This window comes from Saccopteryx bilineata, chromosome 4, assembly GCF_036850765.1.
Source record: "Saccopteryx bilineata isolate mSacBil1 chromosome 4, mSacBil1_pri_phased_curated, whole genome shotgun sequence".
In the NCBI taxonomy this organism is placed as follows: domain Eukaryota; kingdom Metazoa; phylum Chordata; class Mammalia; order Chiroptera; family Emballonuridae; genus Saccopteryx; species Saccopteryx bilineata.
Window position 1 is genome coordinate 68,191,768 of NC_089493.1, and position 16,556 is coordinate 68,208,323.

The 16,556-nt window shown below is 41.4% G+C and overlaps 1 protein-coding gene and 2 non-coding genes across 6 annotated transcripts in view; all 3 read left to right on the plus strand.

Moving 5' to 3' along the window:
• Positions 1-16,556, plus strand: part of MYO5A (myosin VA) — a 251,227-nt gene that overhangs the window by 228,234 nt on the left and 6,437 nt on the right. For all 4 annotated transcript variants that reach the window (XM_066276320.1, XM_066276321.1, XM_066276322.1 and 1 more), the window contains 6 exons: positions 797-951; positions 7,858-7,947; positions 10,144-10,294; positions 13,145-13,427; positions 14,798-14,972; positions 16,396-16,476. In XM_066276320.1, the coding sequence (XP_066132417.1) occupies positions 797-951; positions 7,858-7,947; positions 10,144-10,294; positions 13,145-13,427; positions 14,798-14,972; positions 16,396-16,476 (935 nt within the window). The remainder of the gene's footprint in view (positions 1-796; positions 952-7,857; positions 7,948-10,143; positions 10,295-13,144; positions 13,428-14,797; positions 14,973-16,395; positions 16,477-16,556) is intronic.
• Positions 5,089-5,195, plus strand: LOC136336962 (U6 spliceosomal RNA). The gene has a single exon (XR_010731695.1). It is a non-coding gene; the product is annotated as a U6 spliceosomal RNA (small nuclear RNA).
• Positions 8,581-8,743, plus strand: LOC136336776 (U1 spliceosomal RNA). The gene has a single exon (XR_010731596.1). It is a non-coding gene; the product is annotated as a U1 spliceosomal RNA (small nuclear RNA).

Sequence of the window (16,556 nt, forward strand, 5' to 3'; positions counted from 1 at the left end):
ACAGGAGCCAGAAATTTGGGAGATGTCATTGTATAGTTAACTAAAATTTATATGTTCTCACCCTTAAGAACTTCTCTAAATGAGCTATTAAAATATATTTTTTTATAAGGTCTACCGGAAAGTTCTGTCCGTTTCTATCACAACAAGTTTTGACACGTAAGCACATGTTTATTTGGCGCATGTGTGCCTCTCTATTTTTATCACTTAATGTATACATACTGACATAGCAAATTAACTAAAACAAAGTTGATTCACATTAGTCTTATGTGTGAAGTGATAGTGTACCCATGGCTACTGATAAAGTTCATTTACTCCACTGTAATTTTTACAAATTTCAACAAGGAAGAAATGCTACAGAAGCATGTCTGTCACATCCACCATATTCCCCGGACTTAGCACCCTCTGACTATCACTTGTTTTTGTCCTTACAAAATTTTTTGAAGGGCAAAAAATTCAAAAATGAAGAAGATATCAAACAAGCACTGGTTCAATTTTTCACATCAAAAGATAAAACGTTTTTCAAAAATGGGATATACAGATTGCCCTCACGCTGGCAAGAAATCATTAATAATCATGGCAATTATATTATTTAATAAAGTTTATTGATGGTAAGAAAAATTTGTATTTTGTTTTATTCCAAAAACGAACAGAACTTTCCGGTAGACCTTATATATGACCTTTTAACCCTGAGTAATTGAACTCTTACATGAAAACTGTGCTTTTATTATCTCTCAAAGCATTTCTCATGAAGATTTTCAATTTATATAAGATTATTTTTTCTCTTTTCTTTTTTCAGAACTGAAACCACGTGGTGTAGCAGTCAATTTGATTCCAGGGTTGCCAGCGTATATCCTGTTCATGTGTGTTCGACATGCTGACTACCTGAATGATGATCAGAAAGTCAGGTCATTGCTAACATCTACAATTAACAGCATCAAAAAAGTACTAAAGGTCAGTTCACGTTCAACAAAATTCTCATAATGAATATTAACGGCGGAATCCGCACAGGGTGCTTTTCCTTCCGCAGCTGTGGGCTGAGGAGCCAGTTACAGACACTCTCCAGTCTCAACTGCCGTCTTCCACTGAAGGAGCATTCTTTCTTACAAATTTTGTATATACCTTCTCTCAAAGCAGGGCTTAGATTGAATAGTAACCAAATTAATCTTATTAGATTGCATTGAGTTGTAAATTATTTCTTCTTAGACAGAAGTAAGTCTATGAAGGTCTTACCTAGAAGTAAATTTAAAATACTTAGTGGAGTCCATTATATATAGGGAATATGATGCTGTAATTAAACTACATATTAAATAAGTAATATATGGCTCATTCATATAAAAAGATATTTGATAAAATATTAAAATTTTTCTTCCAACTTTTCTTCCTGTTTTTCTCCAAGTCACTCATAATTTTCCTTGTAACCTGAAATGCCCAATTCCATTTGAGAAGCAATACACAGATACTAGTCAGAAAGGAAAGACTTCGAAAAGGCAGCAAATTATGTAATAGAGCAGAAAGTCCTACATAATAACTCAGGAATCACTGAATCCAATGTGCATAATCCTCCTGACTCTAGAAAAACAATGAATATATTCTTACTTTTAACTCCAGTGTTTCTATGAGGAGCTAGGAGAATGTGCTCCAACTACTCTGCCTTCTGTTATCTGACCTAAGGAGACCTTTCAGGATGGAGATAAGTGGATAGTTAACATGCCCAGTGGGCTCTCATATCTAAGATGTCTTTTTTTTTTTTTTTTTTACAGAATGACTCCTCTAAGATGTCTTTTATGAAATATTTTTTTGTTGTGGTAAAATATACCTAACCAAAAATTAGACCACTTAACCATTTTTAAGTATACAATTCAGTGGCATTAAAGGCATTCACACAGTTGTGCACCCATCACCACCATCATCTCCAGAACCTTTCCACCTTCCCATCTAAAACTCTGCACCCAGGAAACACACCCTCCCGAAGAGCCTGATCGTGAACTTTTTTGTGTGTGTGACAGAGACAGAGAGAGGGACAGATAAGGACAGACAGACAGGAACGAGAGAGATTAGGAGCATCAATTCTTCGTTGCGGCTCCTTAGTCTCCTTAGTTGTTCATTGATTGCTTTCTCATATGTGCCTTGACCAAGAGGGCTGCAGCAGAGCGAGTGACTCTCCTTGCTCAAGCCGGCGACCTTAGGCTTAAGCCAGCCACTTTGGGTTCAAGCCAGCAACCATGGGGTCATGTCTATGATCCTGCGCTTAAGCCAGTGAGCCTGCACTCAAGTCGGCGACCTTGGGGTTTTGAACGTGGGTCCTCCGCGTCCCATTTCGACACTCTATCCACTGCGCCACTGCCTGGTCAGGCTGGTCATGAACTTTTGACAAATGCTAGTTCTCAATCCTTAATGCTAAGATATTTTATGTAATTACATTCTACAGTGATTACTAAAGCATGGAGTTTCTGAAGATTTAACATTAAAAAATTGATGAATATCTTCTGAATATAATTTATTTAATCTTTGGTGTTTTGATGCCATATAGTGCTTAAATGATAAGTTTTACTATTTTTTAAGTCAACTTTTACAAAGATAATAAAATCAAATCATAAGATTTTCTCCCTCTCATCTTAATTACAAGAAGGCATATATCTACTTGACTAATTACAGTACCAAATTGTTTCAAGATTAAAAAGAAGAGGTACTAAAACATAACAAACACCCTTTTGATATTTAAAATTGATGTACATTTGTCTCACATTCCTTATTTGAATTGAATATATTTGTCTTATGTTCCTGTTTTGATTTAGCAATGGTTTCTGGGGGGTTTTTTTGTTTGTTTTTTGACATGTGCCCAGTCCTGATGGAGAGCCAAGCAGCTTCCCCTGTCTGCTGCTCTGCACAGGACTTCCTTCAGCCCCTTTCTGATTCCTGCTCGTGACAAGATTTTTAACTAATCTGAATATCAGTGCTTCATAAGCTTTGTGATTCTCTTTTTTGCTTTTTTTAAAAAAAATATTTTTATTTATTTATTTTAAGACTTTTATTCATTTTAGAGAGGAGGGAAGGAGGAGAGAGAGAGAGAGAGAGGGAGAGAGAGAGAGAGAAGAGGGGAGGAGCAGGAAGCACCAACTCCCATATGTGCCTTGACCAGGTAATCCCAAGGTTTTGAACCGGCGACCTCAGCATTCCAGGTCGACGCTTTATCCACTGCGCCACCACAGGTCAGGCTCTTTTTTGCTTTTTGTCCCTTGATTCCCTTCAGGTAAGCCCAGGGCAGGTAAATTTGAATAAGCTGTGGCTTAGTGAATATTTTTCCTATTTAAAGAGACTCCTACTAAGCTAATATCAACTGAGTAACTGAGAATCATTTTCTAATGGAAAAGAATGGATACCAAGCAAAGTAACAAACAACCAATGAACCCAGTGGTTGAAATTTTCTATCAGTGATGTAAGATTTTAAATAGTTGCAAATCAATAAATGTGATTTATCATATATACAAAATGAAGGATAAAAATCACATGATTATATCAATAGATGCAGAAAAAGCATTTGATAAAATCCAGCACCCATTTATGATCAAAACTCTGAACAAAGTGGGAATAGAGGGAACATACCTTAATATAATAAAGGCCATCTATGACAGACTGACAGCCGACATCATACTCAATGGGCAAAAATTAAAAGCAATCCCCTGAAAATCAGGAACAAGACAGGTGTATCACCTTTCACCACTCTTATTCAACATAGTTCTGAAAGTCTTTACCAAGCAAGCAGATAGGAAGAAGAAATAAAAGGCATGCAAATTGGCCTGACCTGTGGTGGCGCAGTGGATAAAGCCTCAACCTGGAACACTGAGGTTGCTGGTTCAAAACCCTGGGCTTGCCCAGTCAGGGCACATATGGGAGTTGATGCTTCCTGCTCCTCACTCCCTTCTCTCTCTGTCTCTCTCTCTCTCTCCCCTCTCTAAAAATGAATGAATAAATAAATAGTTTTAAAAGGCATCCAAATTGGAAAAGAAGAAGCAAAACAGTCATTATTTGCTGATGACATGATACTGTACATAAAAAACCCTAAAGTCTCCTGATAAATGAATTTGACACAGTGGCAGGATATAAAATTAGTATTCAGAAGTCAGTGGCATTTTTTTTTAACAGAGACAGTGTGCGAGTCAGAGAGAGGGACAGATAGGGACAGACAGACAGGAACGGAGAGAGATGAGAAGCATCAATCATCAGTTTTTTGTTGTGACACCTTAGTTGTTCATTGATTGCTTTCTCATATGTGCCTTGACCGTGGGGCTACAGCAGACCAACTAACCCCTTGCTCGAGCCAGCGACCTTGGGTCCAAGCTGGTGAGCTTTGCTTAAACCAGATGAGCCCACACTCAAGCTGGCGACCTCGGGGTCTCGAACCTGGGTCCTCCGCATCCTAGTTTGACGCTCTATCCACTGCGCCACCACCTGGTCAGGCTCAGTGGCATTTTTATACACCAACAATAAACTGGCAGAAAAAGAAATTAAAGAAATAATCCCCTTCACTATTACAACCAAAAAATAAAGTACCTAGGAATAAGTTTAACCAAGGAGGTCAAAGACTTGTACTTAGAAAATTGTAAGACATTGAAAAAAGAAATCAAGGAAGATACAAACAAGTGGAAGAATATGCCGTGTTTATGGATAGGAAAAATAAATGTCATTAAAATGTCTAAACAACCCAAAGCAATTTATCGATTCAATGCAATTCCTGTTAAAATACCAATGGCATACTTCCCACATGTAAAACAAATATTCCAAAAATTTATATGGAACCAAAAAATAATCCAAATAACCTCAGCAATCTTGAAAATGAAGAACAAAGTGGGAGGTATCACACTTTCTGATATCAAGTTATACTACAAGGCCATTATAATCAAAGCAGCTTGGGCCTGACCAGGTGGTGGTGCAGTAGATAGAGCGTCGGACTGAGACGTGGAAGGACCCAGGTTCGAGACCCCAAGGTCACCAGTTTGAGTGTGGCCTCATCTGGTTTGAGCAAAAAAAAGCTCACCAGCTTGGACCCAAGGTCACTGGTTTGAGCACATATGAGAAAGCAATCAATGAGTGCTCGCTTCGACAGCACATATACTAAAATTGGAACGATACAGAGAAGATTAGCATGGCCCCTGCGCAAGGATGAGAAAGCAATCAATGAACAACTAAGGTGTCCCAAAGAAAAACTGATGATTGATGCTTCTCATGTCTGTCTCTATCTGTCCCCCTTCTCTGACTCTCTCTCTGTCCATGTAAAAAAAAAAAAATCCCAGCTTGGTATTGGCATAAGAACAGACATGTAGCCTGACCAGGCAGTGGTGCAGTGGATGGAGCATCAGACTGGGACGCAGAGGACTCATTTTCAAAACCCTGAGGTCACTGGCTTGAGTGTGGGCTCACCAGCTTGAGTGCAAGGTCTCTGGTTTGAGCATGGGATTATAGACATGACCCCATGGTCGCTGGTTTGGGCTCAAAGGTCACTGGCTTGAAGCCCAGCCCAAGGTTGCTTAAGCAAGGGTCATTCACTTTGTTGTAGCCCCCCACCCTGTCAAGGCACATATGAGAAAGCAATCAATGAACAAGGAGTTGCAGTGAAGAACTGATGCTTCTCATCTCTCTCCCTTCCTGTCTGTTCCTTTCTATCCCTCTCTTTCTCTGTCTCTGTCAGGAAAACAAAAAAAGAACAGGCATACAGATCAGTGGAACAGAACAGAAAACCCAGAAATAAACCCACACCTTTATGGTCAATTGAAATTTGATAAAGGAGGCATGAGTATACAATGGAGTGAACACAGTTTCTTTAATAAATGCTATTGGGAAAATTGGATTGGTTCATGCAAAAAAATGAAACTAGACCACCGACTAACACCATTCACAAAAATAAACTCAAAATGGTTGTAATTCTCAAAACCATAAAAATCTTGTAAGAAAATATAAGCATTAAACTCTCTGATATCTCTCATAGCAGTATTTTTGCTGATATACGGATCTCCACGTGCAAGTGAAATAAAGGACAGGATGAACAAACGGGACTATATGAAACTAAAAAGCTTTTGCACAGCTAAAGACACCATGAACAAAATAAAAAGACAACCCACACAATGGGAGAACATGTTCGCCGATAACGTCTGATAAGGGATTAATAACCAAAATTTATATATAAATAACTTCTAAATTCAATACCAAAAAGGTAAACAATCCAATTAAAAAATGGGCAAAGGATCTGAATAGACACTTATCCAAAGAGGACATACAGATGGCCAATGGGCATATGAAAAAATGTTCAAATGACTAATCATCAGAGAAATGCAAATTAAAATCACAATGAGATACCACCTCACACCTGTCAGAATGGCTTTCATTAACAAATCAACACACAAGAGTGCTTGCGAGGGTTTGGAGAAAAGGAAACCTTTTCCTACACTGCTGGTGGGAATGCAGACTTGTGCAGCCACTGTGGAGAACAGCGTTGCATTTTCTCAAAATATTAAAAATGGAACTGCCTTTTGACCCAGCTATCCCACTTTTAGGAATATACCCTAAGAATCCCAAAATCACTGATTCAAAAGAAGATATGCACTCCCATATTTATTACAGCATTGTTCACAATAGCCAAGATCTGGAAACAGCCCAAGTGTCCGTCAGTGGATGAGTGGATTAAAAAGCTGTGCTCCTGGTCCTGGCCAATTGGCTCAGTGGTAGAGCGTCGGCTGGTATGCAGGAGTCCTGGGTTCGATTTCCGGCCAGGGCACACAGGAGAAGCGCCCATCTGCTTCTCCACCCCTCCCCCTCTCCTTCCTCTCTGTCTCTTCCCTTCCTGCAGCCAAGGCTCCATTGGAGCAAAGTTGGCCTGGGCGCCGAGGATGGCTTCATGGCCTCTGCCTCAGGCTCTAGAATGGCTCTGGTTGCAACAGAGCGACGCCCCAGATGGGCAGAGCATCGCCCCCTGGTGGGCGTGCCGGGTGGATCCTGGTTGGGTGCATGTGGGAGTCTGTCTGACTGCCTCCCTGTTTCTAACTTCAGAAAAATACAAAAAAAAAAAAAGCTGTGGTACATAGGGGAGGGGGTAATGGGGGACAAAGGGGTAAGGGAGTTATATTGAGTGTGACACTTGAATCCATGTTAACCCAATAAATTGAAATTAATTTAAAACATTTTTAAAGGCATATACAGAATGGAATACCATGCAGCCATGAAAAAGAAGGAAATCTTCCCTTTTATGATGGCATAGATGGACCTGGAGATTATGCTGAGTGAAATAAACCAGGCAGAGAAAGACAAAATATCATATGACCTCACTTATACGTGGAATCTAATGAACAGAGTGAACTGAGGAACGGAACAGAAGCAGAAGCCGGGTCACAGGGAGCAGAGGGACAGCTGTCAGAGGGAGGGGGTATAAGGGGATGGGATCAGAGAAGATATAGGGATTAGTGAAATTATATATACATAACACATACTGGGAAATACAAATCTGAGCAAGATATCCCTAAGAAGATGGGACAGCATAACATAAGATGATACAGATAACAAGACAGCAAATCCCAGAGGGAAGGAGGGAGGGAGGGAGGGGCAAAAGGGGTCTAATAGGGGGCACGTTGTTGGAGGGTGAGAGGTTATATTGAGTGGGACACTTGAATCCATGGTAACACAATCAAGTTAAAATTTTAATAAAATATTTTTTAAATGATGTAAGACTTGACAACTACAATGTGAGTTATTTTTATAATTGTTTATAATGGTAACTGAAAGAAATGGGCCTTCTGGTACCTGTTCACCTATTTTCAGGTTGTTATTTCTCTAAGGAAAAAGCAAATGTATGCTCATTCTCTCTTTCAGAAAAGAGGTGATGATTTTGAAACTGTTTCCTTCTGGCTCTCTAACACTTGCCGATTTTTGCACTGTTTGAAGCAGTACAGTGGAGAAGAGGTGAGAAAACCCTGATTACAAAACCAGCATGCTATATTTTCTCTGATCTTTTTAAGGAAAATGTTTAAGCATTTATTAATTTAGAAACCTCAATTCAGAGGTGGCTTGAAAATCCATAGCTTTGTTTGATGTTTATTATTTTCAGGATAGTGACTATGGGAAATAACATACTGTATTTCCCCATGTATAAGACGCATCTTAATTTTGGGGCCTGAAATTTGAAAAAAAAATGTATTACATAAAGTTATTGAACTCAAGTTTTAGTCATCCTAAAATTCATACAACTCCTCATCTGTGTCATCAAATCACTGTCTTCATATACTGCCTCGTCCTCAGTTCCATATGGCATTGAAATGCCACAACCACTGTATAAGACGCACCCAGGTTTTAGACCCCAACATTTTCAAAAAAGGTTGTGTCTTATACATGGGGAAATACAATAGTTTACTCCCCTGAGAGTTTGTATTATGAGAGAACACACTAGAAATAAAAATAAGCATTGGTAAATGAGTAGTTGCAACAATGAAACTTGTCAATATTTGGAAGTAGACTATTCAAGGACTACTTTTTAAATTAATCAATTTCAGGTTAGTATAATGCATTAAAGCTGATTATTGAAGACATGTCTCTTTTATATTTATCTGGCAGGGGAGATACCGTAATTACAAAGGTGGTTTTCTCAGAGCAGTGCTTATCCATTGTACCTCAAATGTGCTGGCCCCTGAGATTTCCCCAAATGTGGGAAACCACCTGCATAATTTGTGTTAGTGGGGGACTGTGTTTACGTTTTTGCCTTTAAAAAAATAGTCTAAATTTGTCCAAAAATCTGTTTTGCTTTTGTTTGTAGTGATGTGTTCATCAGTTGTTTGACAAACTTTGTTTTTATTTTCAAAACTGTAACACAATAATTACTATTTATTAAGGACTGCTTAGTATGTATCTGGCAGCACTTACTATATACTATGTTATTTAATTCTTACAACATTTCTGTAAAGTAGAGGTTGTAAAGCAGTTTTACAGATGAGGAAACTGAAGTTCATCAGTTTGCCCAAGTCCTCTCAGCCATTGGGTCACAGCTGGGATTCTGGGTCTGTCTGCCTCTGAGAGCCTGTGCCCCTGACCACTACCCTCTGTGTTTCCCCATCCTTTGCCAGGAGTGTAGACGGAAGCTAGTAGCAGCACTTTCTGAGCACCCAGACGGAGGCTGGGGCAGAGAACTGTCCTGGCAAATGATGGGAAGTACAAATCTGAGCAAGATATGATCCCTAAGAAGATGGGACTGACAGCCCAGAGGGGCCATTAACTGTCCTGTCACTCCCACTGCCAGACCTTGTTGTTAAGTAGGTCATAGGGAGGCAGGTGCTTGGCTGTGGGCAGAATCCATCAAGTAGCCTGTTGCCTTTCTCAGGTGATTTCTGACAAAAGCACCTTCTTGTACAGTTGGCTTTCCATTTTAAGAAACACCACCAGAAGATGAAAATTATGTACAGATACCATGAAAGGGTAATGTTTAATTTATCCACCAGTCTCTGTAGAAATTGGTCTGTTTTAAGATTATGTAGCCCTGGCTGAATAGCTTGGTTGGTTAGAGCATTGTGCTGAAACGCAGAGGTTGTTGGTTCGATCCCTGGTCAAAACACATACAGGAACAGATCAGTGTACCTGTCTCTCCTTCCCTCCCTCCTTCCTCCCTCCCCCTCCCTTCCCCTCTTCCTCCCTCCCTTTCTCTCCCTTTCTTTTTTGCTAAAAATCAATAAATAAAAAATTTTTTTAAAGATATGTATGCCTTCTGGGTACAGTGTTTATCAGTAAGACTATATTTAATGAACTGAAGTTTCAGAAGTTAGTATTTTAGATAATTTAGTGTTTGGCAGTAAAACTCCTCTTTCATAAGTGAAAAGTAATTTTTTTTTAATTAAGTTCTCTTGTCTTATTTCACTGACATTGCTATTGGAAAGGCTTAAATGCTAGTTAGCCAAGTTACTATCTTATTCAAAAGCTAGTAAGAAGTAGAATTTTTAAGATGGAAACAAATACACACAGCACTGAAAATGATTATCCAGACATGTATGAGTGGGACGGATGGAAACTCTTTGAAGAGACAAAAAGAGCAGGAAGATGCTGATCAAATGAGTTAAACAGACAGAAGAGACAGCTTACTTCATGGGTGTCACTAACTCTGCATTGTGGCTCCAGGGCTTTATGAAACACAACACAGCTCGCCAGAATGAACACTGCCTCACCAATTTCGACCTGGCTGAGTACCGGCAGGTACTAAGTGACCTGGCCATTCAGATCTACCAGCAGCTCGTGCGGGTGTTAGAGAACATCCTTCAGCCCATGATCGGTAAGGCCAGGGCATCATGGTTCGTCTACCTCACGTGCCCACCAGCAGTTGACTACCAGTGGCTCATATTTCAGGGCATGTATTCAAATGGAGAACATAAAGTAGGAAGACTGAGTCCTAAAATTAGCTGAGGAGCCTGACCAGGCAGTGGCGCAGTGGATGGAGCATCAGACTAGGATGCGGAAGGACACAGGTTCGAGACCCCGAGGTCGCCAGCTTGAGCGCAGGCTCATCTGGTTTGAGCAAAAAGCTCACCAGCTTGGACCCAAGGTCGCTGGCTCAAGCAAGAGGTTACTCAGTCTGCTAAAGGCCCGCGGTTATGGCATATATGAGAAAGCAATCAATGAACAACTAAGGCATCGCAACGAAAAACTGATGATTGATGCTTCTCATCTCTCTGTGTTCCTATCTGTCTGTCCCTATCTGTCCCTCTATCTGACTCTCTCTCTGTCCTTGTAAAAAAAAAAAATTAGCTGAGGAGTCCCAAGACATGGGATGTTAGCCATGACTAACCAGGACTCATCAGAATCACTGCTCCCACGTGATCAAAACAGCAGTAGCTAGTTTCTCCCCCAGTGTGCAGTACTTGTCTATCAAGATTGGGTCGTGCTTTATACCCAGCAGTAGACCTCATCCCTTTGTCTGGTTTTCAAAAGTACTTTAAATTTTGGCCTAGGAAACTACTACACTACTCCATCTAAAATTAAGGAGGCTGGGGAGGGTTTGTGCTACCTAATTAATAGGTGATAGTAAAAGAGTTGGGAGGGTACCATGCCAGCAGAACTGTCTCAGACACCTCATGCTAAGCTGTACATCTCAGGGCCCCTCTGGAATTGTTAAAGGCAATTTAGTTTAATGCTGCAGTTTCTAAATCGATGAGGCAGTGTGTGTGTGTGCGTGTGTGTGTGTGTTTCTATATTCAGCTATATGTGTGGTATGTGTGGTCCTATGTACCTTTTATATGTGTGTACTCCATCTGGGTGTTTATTTATGTATTGTGCTCCACTTCGGAATGTATAGCATGTTTGAAGTAAGAGTTAGGAGGCATATACAAATTGCAGGCTGCTAATTTTGAATGCATTGAATTAAAGAAAACCTATTTTTAACTTACCAAACTCTTATCCTCAGGCAAATGATCAGCAGCCTCTGAAGATGACTCCCAGCTGCCCATTCTTGCCCCATTCATGTGTTTTCCTTTTCCACAACGTCTCTGTTTCCCTTCTGTGGGCTCATAGTATTCCATTTTCTATCATAATCCCATAATCAATCAACTTGAAACACAAAAGGCTGAAGGAAACAATGTGAGTCAGCAGTGACCTCTTCAGTTGTCCCATGAAAGGTCATGAATTTAAAGCAACCTAGGTCAACTGAAATGCGAGAGATGACAGATGAAAAGAAAGTCAGGCCCTGGTTGGTTGGCTCAGTGTATAGAGCATGGCCCAGCATGCAGACATCCCGGTTTGATTCCCAGGCAGGGCACACATGAGAAGTGACCATCTGCTTCACTTCCCCTCCCTCTTTCCCTTCTCTCTCTCTTTGGTTCTCACAGCCTGTGGCCGAACTGGAGGATAGCTCAGTGGATTTGAGCATTGGCCCCAGATAGGGTGTGCTGGGTGGATCCTAGTAGGGGCACATGTGGGAGTCTGTCTCACTGTCTCCCTAACTTGCACTTAAAAAAAAGATCAGCTTCACCCTGGCTGGTTGGCTCAGTGGTAGAGCGTCAGCCCGGCATGTGGAAGTCCTGGGTTTGATTCTTAGGGCACACAGGAGAAGCACCCATCTGCTTCTCCACCCCCTCCCTCCTCTTTTCTATCTCTTTCTTCCTCTCTTGCAACCAAGGCTCCATTGGAGCAAAAAGTTGGCCCAGGCGCCCAGGATGGCTCCATGGCCTCCGCCTCAGGCACTAAAATGGCTCCGGTTGCAGCGGAGCATCGCCCCCTGGTGGGCATGCCAGGTGGCTCCAGGTCGGGCGCATGCGGGAGTCTGTCTGCCCCCCCTTCTCACTTCAGGGGCGGGGGCGGGGGGAAGATCAGCTTCAGCCAACCTTTTTTCTATTTTTGCCTGTTTTTATTGGCTAAACAAGCCATTTATTTCTAGGATGTCCCACTGTAACCTACCACCTCATCACTCAGTGATGGAACAACAAGCATGTTCACTCTGAGGTTCTGTAGAAGCTGTGTTTGGTTTAGCACTAGGAGAAAGAACAGTGAATCAGGCTTGGCCCTTGCGCTCCAGGGGCGCCCAGTCCAGGAGTGGGCATCTCAAACCATCCTTAGAAGACACTTCAGTCACACGCTACAAGAGCACAAGAGAGGGGGAGCAGTAGCACTCCAGATGGGAAGACTGAACCCCGGGAGGCAGAGTCTAATCCCAGGTCTCCCTACCCTTGTGGGAAGCTCCTAGCAAGGGAGGGCTTAGCTCTCCAGCCCTGCACACACCCCTCCACTCCAAATCTTCTCCAAGACTTCTTCCCAGGTTCCTGCCTTTTTTGCTACTGGATTTGTTTGCCTCTGGGGCTTACATAGCACTGGAGAACACTTACCTCTCCCTAGCTGCTGCTCTCTAGCAGAAACTCGCCCAAGGTACTACACATTGGTGCTGTTACAAGGCTGCTGCTTCATATGTTAGAAAATACATCATTAAGATGTAACTCCAAAAAAAAAAGAGATGTAACTCCATGGTAAATTTTTGCATTTAAGAATTATTTCCGTTTTGATGTCCAGATCGTTTCTCTAAATTGATTGTGTGAATGTGAACGTATGTATGTTGGTATGTGTATGCACATGAAACTGTTTCCTTCTAGATCTTCTCTATTAAAAACTTCTGTTTTAACCTGAACTACTCCTGCAGTCTCAGGCATGCTGGAGCATGAGACTATTCAGGGCGTGTCCGGGGTGAAGCCCACAGGGCTAAGGAAGCGGACCTCCAGCATCGCCGACGAGGGCACCTACACACTGGACTCCATCCTTCGGCAGCTCAACTCCTTCCACTCGGTCATGTGTCAGCACGGCATGGACCCCGAGCTGATCAAGCAGGTGGTCAAACAGATGTTCTACATCGTGGGGGCTGTCACACTGAACAACCTCCTTCTGCGGAAAGACATGTGCTCCTGGAGTAAAGGCATGCAGATCAGGTGAGCTGACGCCAAGCCCTGTGATGGACTCTTCTCACTGCCGAGCTGCCTGCTGGTGTGCAGAGAGCTGACGGCTTGTTTGAGCTCAGTGCATCTGGTGTCCGCTGCCTAGACAAGCAGGGGAAGAGTGGTCATGGAGCCGCGTCCTCCCGCCCTGCGGGACCTCTCCACTCAGTCATTATTGCCCCTGGCTGTGCCTTCCACGGGTTCTACTCTGCTTGTTCTACCTGCTCCGCGGTGAAACTAACTCGTTTGCGGGATTGGAGATGATAAAAAATATATACAGATGAGATAGCTGCTTTCTTTTCTTTTATGTGTGTTTTAATTGTACAATAACAACATATCAAATGATAATGGTTTATAATGTTTGATTGCTTTTAGAAATTTATTTTAACAAATTATCTTTGTAGCCATGGGAACAAGAACATTAATATAGATCTCTCACTAACACTTGAAATATGCCTGTTTTAGGAAGAGCTGCACGCAGTTTCATGCCCAGCTACTCCTCAGCATAACCTCATTATCATAATAGAATTGATTTACCTTGAAAATTATTTTAAAACAGCTGGAATATTCACCAAGTGGGAGGGCAAAAATCTCAGGAAACCTTGGCAGTCTTTTCTGACCCATATCTGTTGTAGTTAAACTGTGTTAAGATAGTGCCTTGCACCCAGGTAGTAGACCTTCTCCATAAGCTTTGTTTATACATTTGAAGCACATGTTATAATTCCTCCTGTTTGCCTGATGCTTACCTTCTGATTGTGTGTCCATTTACCTCATTTTAGTTTGAGAACCATTGTTACTTGGTTGGCCACCTCTTGATACCCCGGCATCTGCATAGTTTCTTGGGGTCTTTGTCTTTTCCAGTGGCCCCCATTTATTTACCTTTGTCTCCTCCACCTGAGTCTCCTCAGGTTGCTGTCTCCATCACCAGGCTCTTCCGTCACCAGGGCTGGGGCAGTCTGCCTGAGGGGATTGTGTTTTGCTGTTTTGACTTAAGAGTGAAGACTGAAAGGATTAGCATTTCTCCCCTCTGAAGTTGTAAGAGAAGCTACAGAGTGTTTTCTGGTCAGCTGTTTAATAGGAACACAGCCATATGTGTTCTATTTTATCTTTTAGCAGGTCTTATTTCATAACTTTTGTTATTATGGCTACTTTTCTATCTTGCATTAAAGATAATTATATTCTCTAGTGTTTTATTCTACATAATTATAATTATAAACCTCATGACTTTTTCTAATGATAATTTTTAAGTACAGCTAATAAGATATAAGAAAAGTGAACAAGAATACTGCCTGTCATTTTACCTGAAATTCCTGACATTTATGACAACATTCAGTAAATGTGCATTCTCCCCGCCCCCGGCATAGGTACAATGTCAGTCAACTGGAAGAATGGCTGCGTGACAAGAATCTGATGAACAGTGGGGCTAAAGAAACCCTAGAACCTCTCATTCAGGCTGCTCAGCTGTTGCAAGTGAAAAAGAAAACAGATGATGATGCAGAAGCCATTTGTTCCATGTGCAATGCTTTAACTACTGCCCAGGTAAAGCAGCTTCCCCTAATTCAACTTTATCAAGATTAAAGTATATTTAGGCAAATAAAGAAGTCGTTTAGCTACCCGGTGGTGGCACAGTGGATAGAACACTAACCTGGGACACTGAAGTCCCAGGTTCGAATTCCTGAGGTCGCCAGCTTAAGCCCAAAGTTGCTGGCTTGAAACCCAAGGTCGTTGGCTTGAGCCCAAGGTCACTGGCTTGAAGTCTCCCCTCCCCACTCAAGGCACATATGAGAAGCACTCAATGAACAACTAAGGCGCCACAACTACAAGTTGATGATTCTCATCTCTCTCACTGGGGAAAAGAAAAAGTCTTCTATTGCTCTTGCCTCTGAAGCTCTGAGCTGACTTCATCAGCATCAGAGAAGATACAGATTATCTATACAGATCTTGAAGAAAGATTTTACCAGAAAGTAACACAGCACTAGTCATCTACATTCAACATTCAGTAAATGTTCAGAGTGTCTACAGCATTCTGCATGTTTCAGGTGCTGAAACACAACCATGAACAAAACGAAGTCCCTGCTCTAATGGGATATACATTCTATGCCTTCTATGGAGCTTGTATTCCAAAAATAATTTTCCATAATACTTTATGGTTGAATGACTTTACTTTTCTATTTAAGACAGATAATTCTTATTTCAACTCAATAAATGAGAATTGATTTTCTGTCTCAAGGCACCACCATGCTTATTGCTGGGGGAGACACTTCAATAAATAAGGAACAATCCCTGCTTAAAAGGAACATCAAGTTTAGTAGGGAAGACAGATGTACCCAGCTGATTCTACTATAAGAGATTCTAGCAAGTTCAGTGGTAAGATGTCTAAAGGAAGTGCTGAGGGGCGATAACTGTGTTCAGAGAAGCAGGGCATTGAATTTAAGGGGTGGGAAGAGGAGGACAGACATTGAGGACAATGGCAACAGCATGAGGGACAACGTAGGCATCAAGAGGCCCATTTTTCATTTGCCCAGTTGTTTCTGTGCTTACTCTTAGACTTGTTGAATGTTCATCATATATCTCATAGCATAGAGATCTTCCATAGAGTATGTATAGAAAGTAACCAGATGGATAAGAGGGACACTGTCAAAAATTGCCACTATGGAAGACTGGGAGGATGGGAGTGGGGGCACTTGAGTTTTTCATGTTGTGTTCTTTTGTACTGTTTGAGTGTTTTTCCAGATTTACAGTGCTTCTTAAAATGTACTAAGCGTAATACATTTTTATTATAAAATTTCAAGTAATAAAGGTACATGTGCCTTCAGACCATCTCCCATCTCCCCTCTTGTCCCAACCCAGCTCTGGGTAAAGCTGGAAACTGTATGCACGGATTCTTTTAGTGGGCAGATGACAAGCACCCAGTGTGTATTTGATAATATGCTGAGAACTCTCATTATTTTATTTCTCGCAGATTGTCAAAGTGTTGAATCTGTATACCCCAGTTAATGAGTTTGAAGAAAGAGTTTCTGTGGCATTTATTCGTACCATACAGGTAAGAGCTCACAGGCTCTTTCTCTTTGAATCACCAACACAGTATTTTGAGTGGAAATTTCACAATTTGTTGAAGGATAT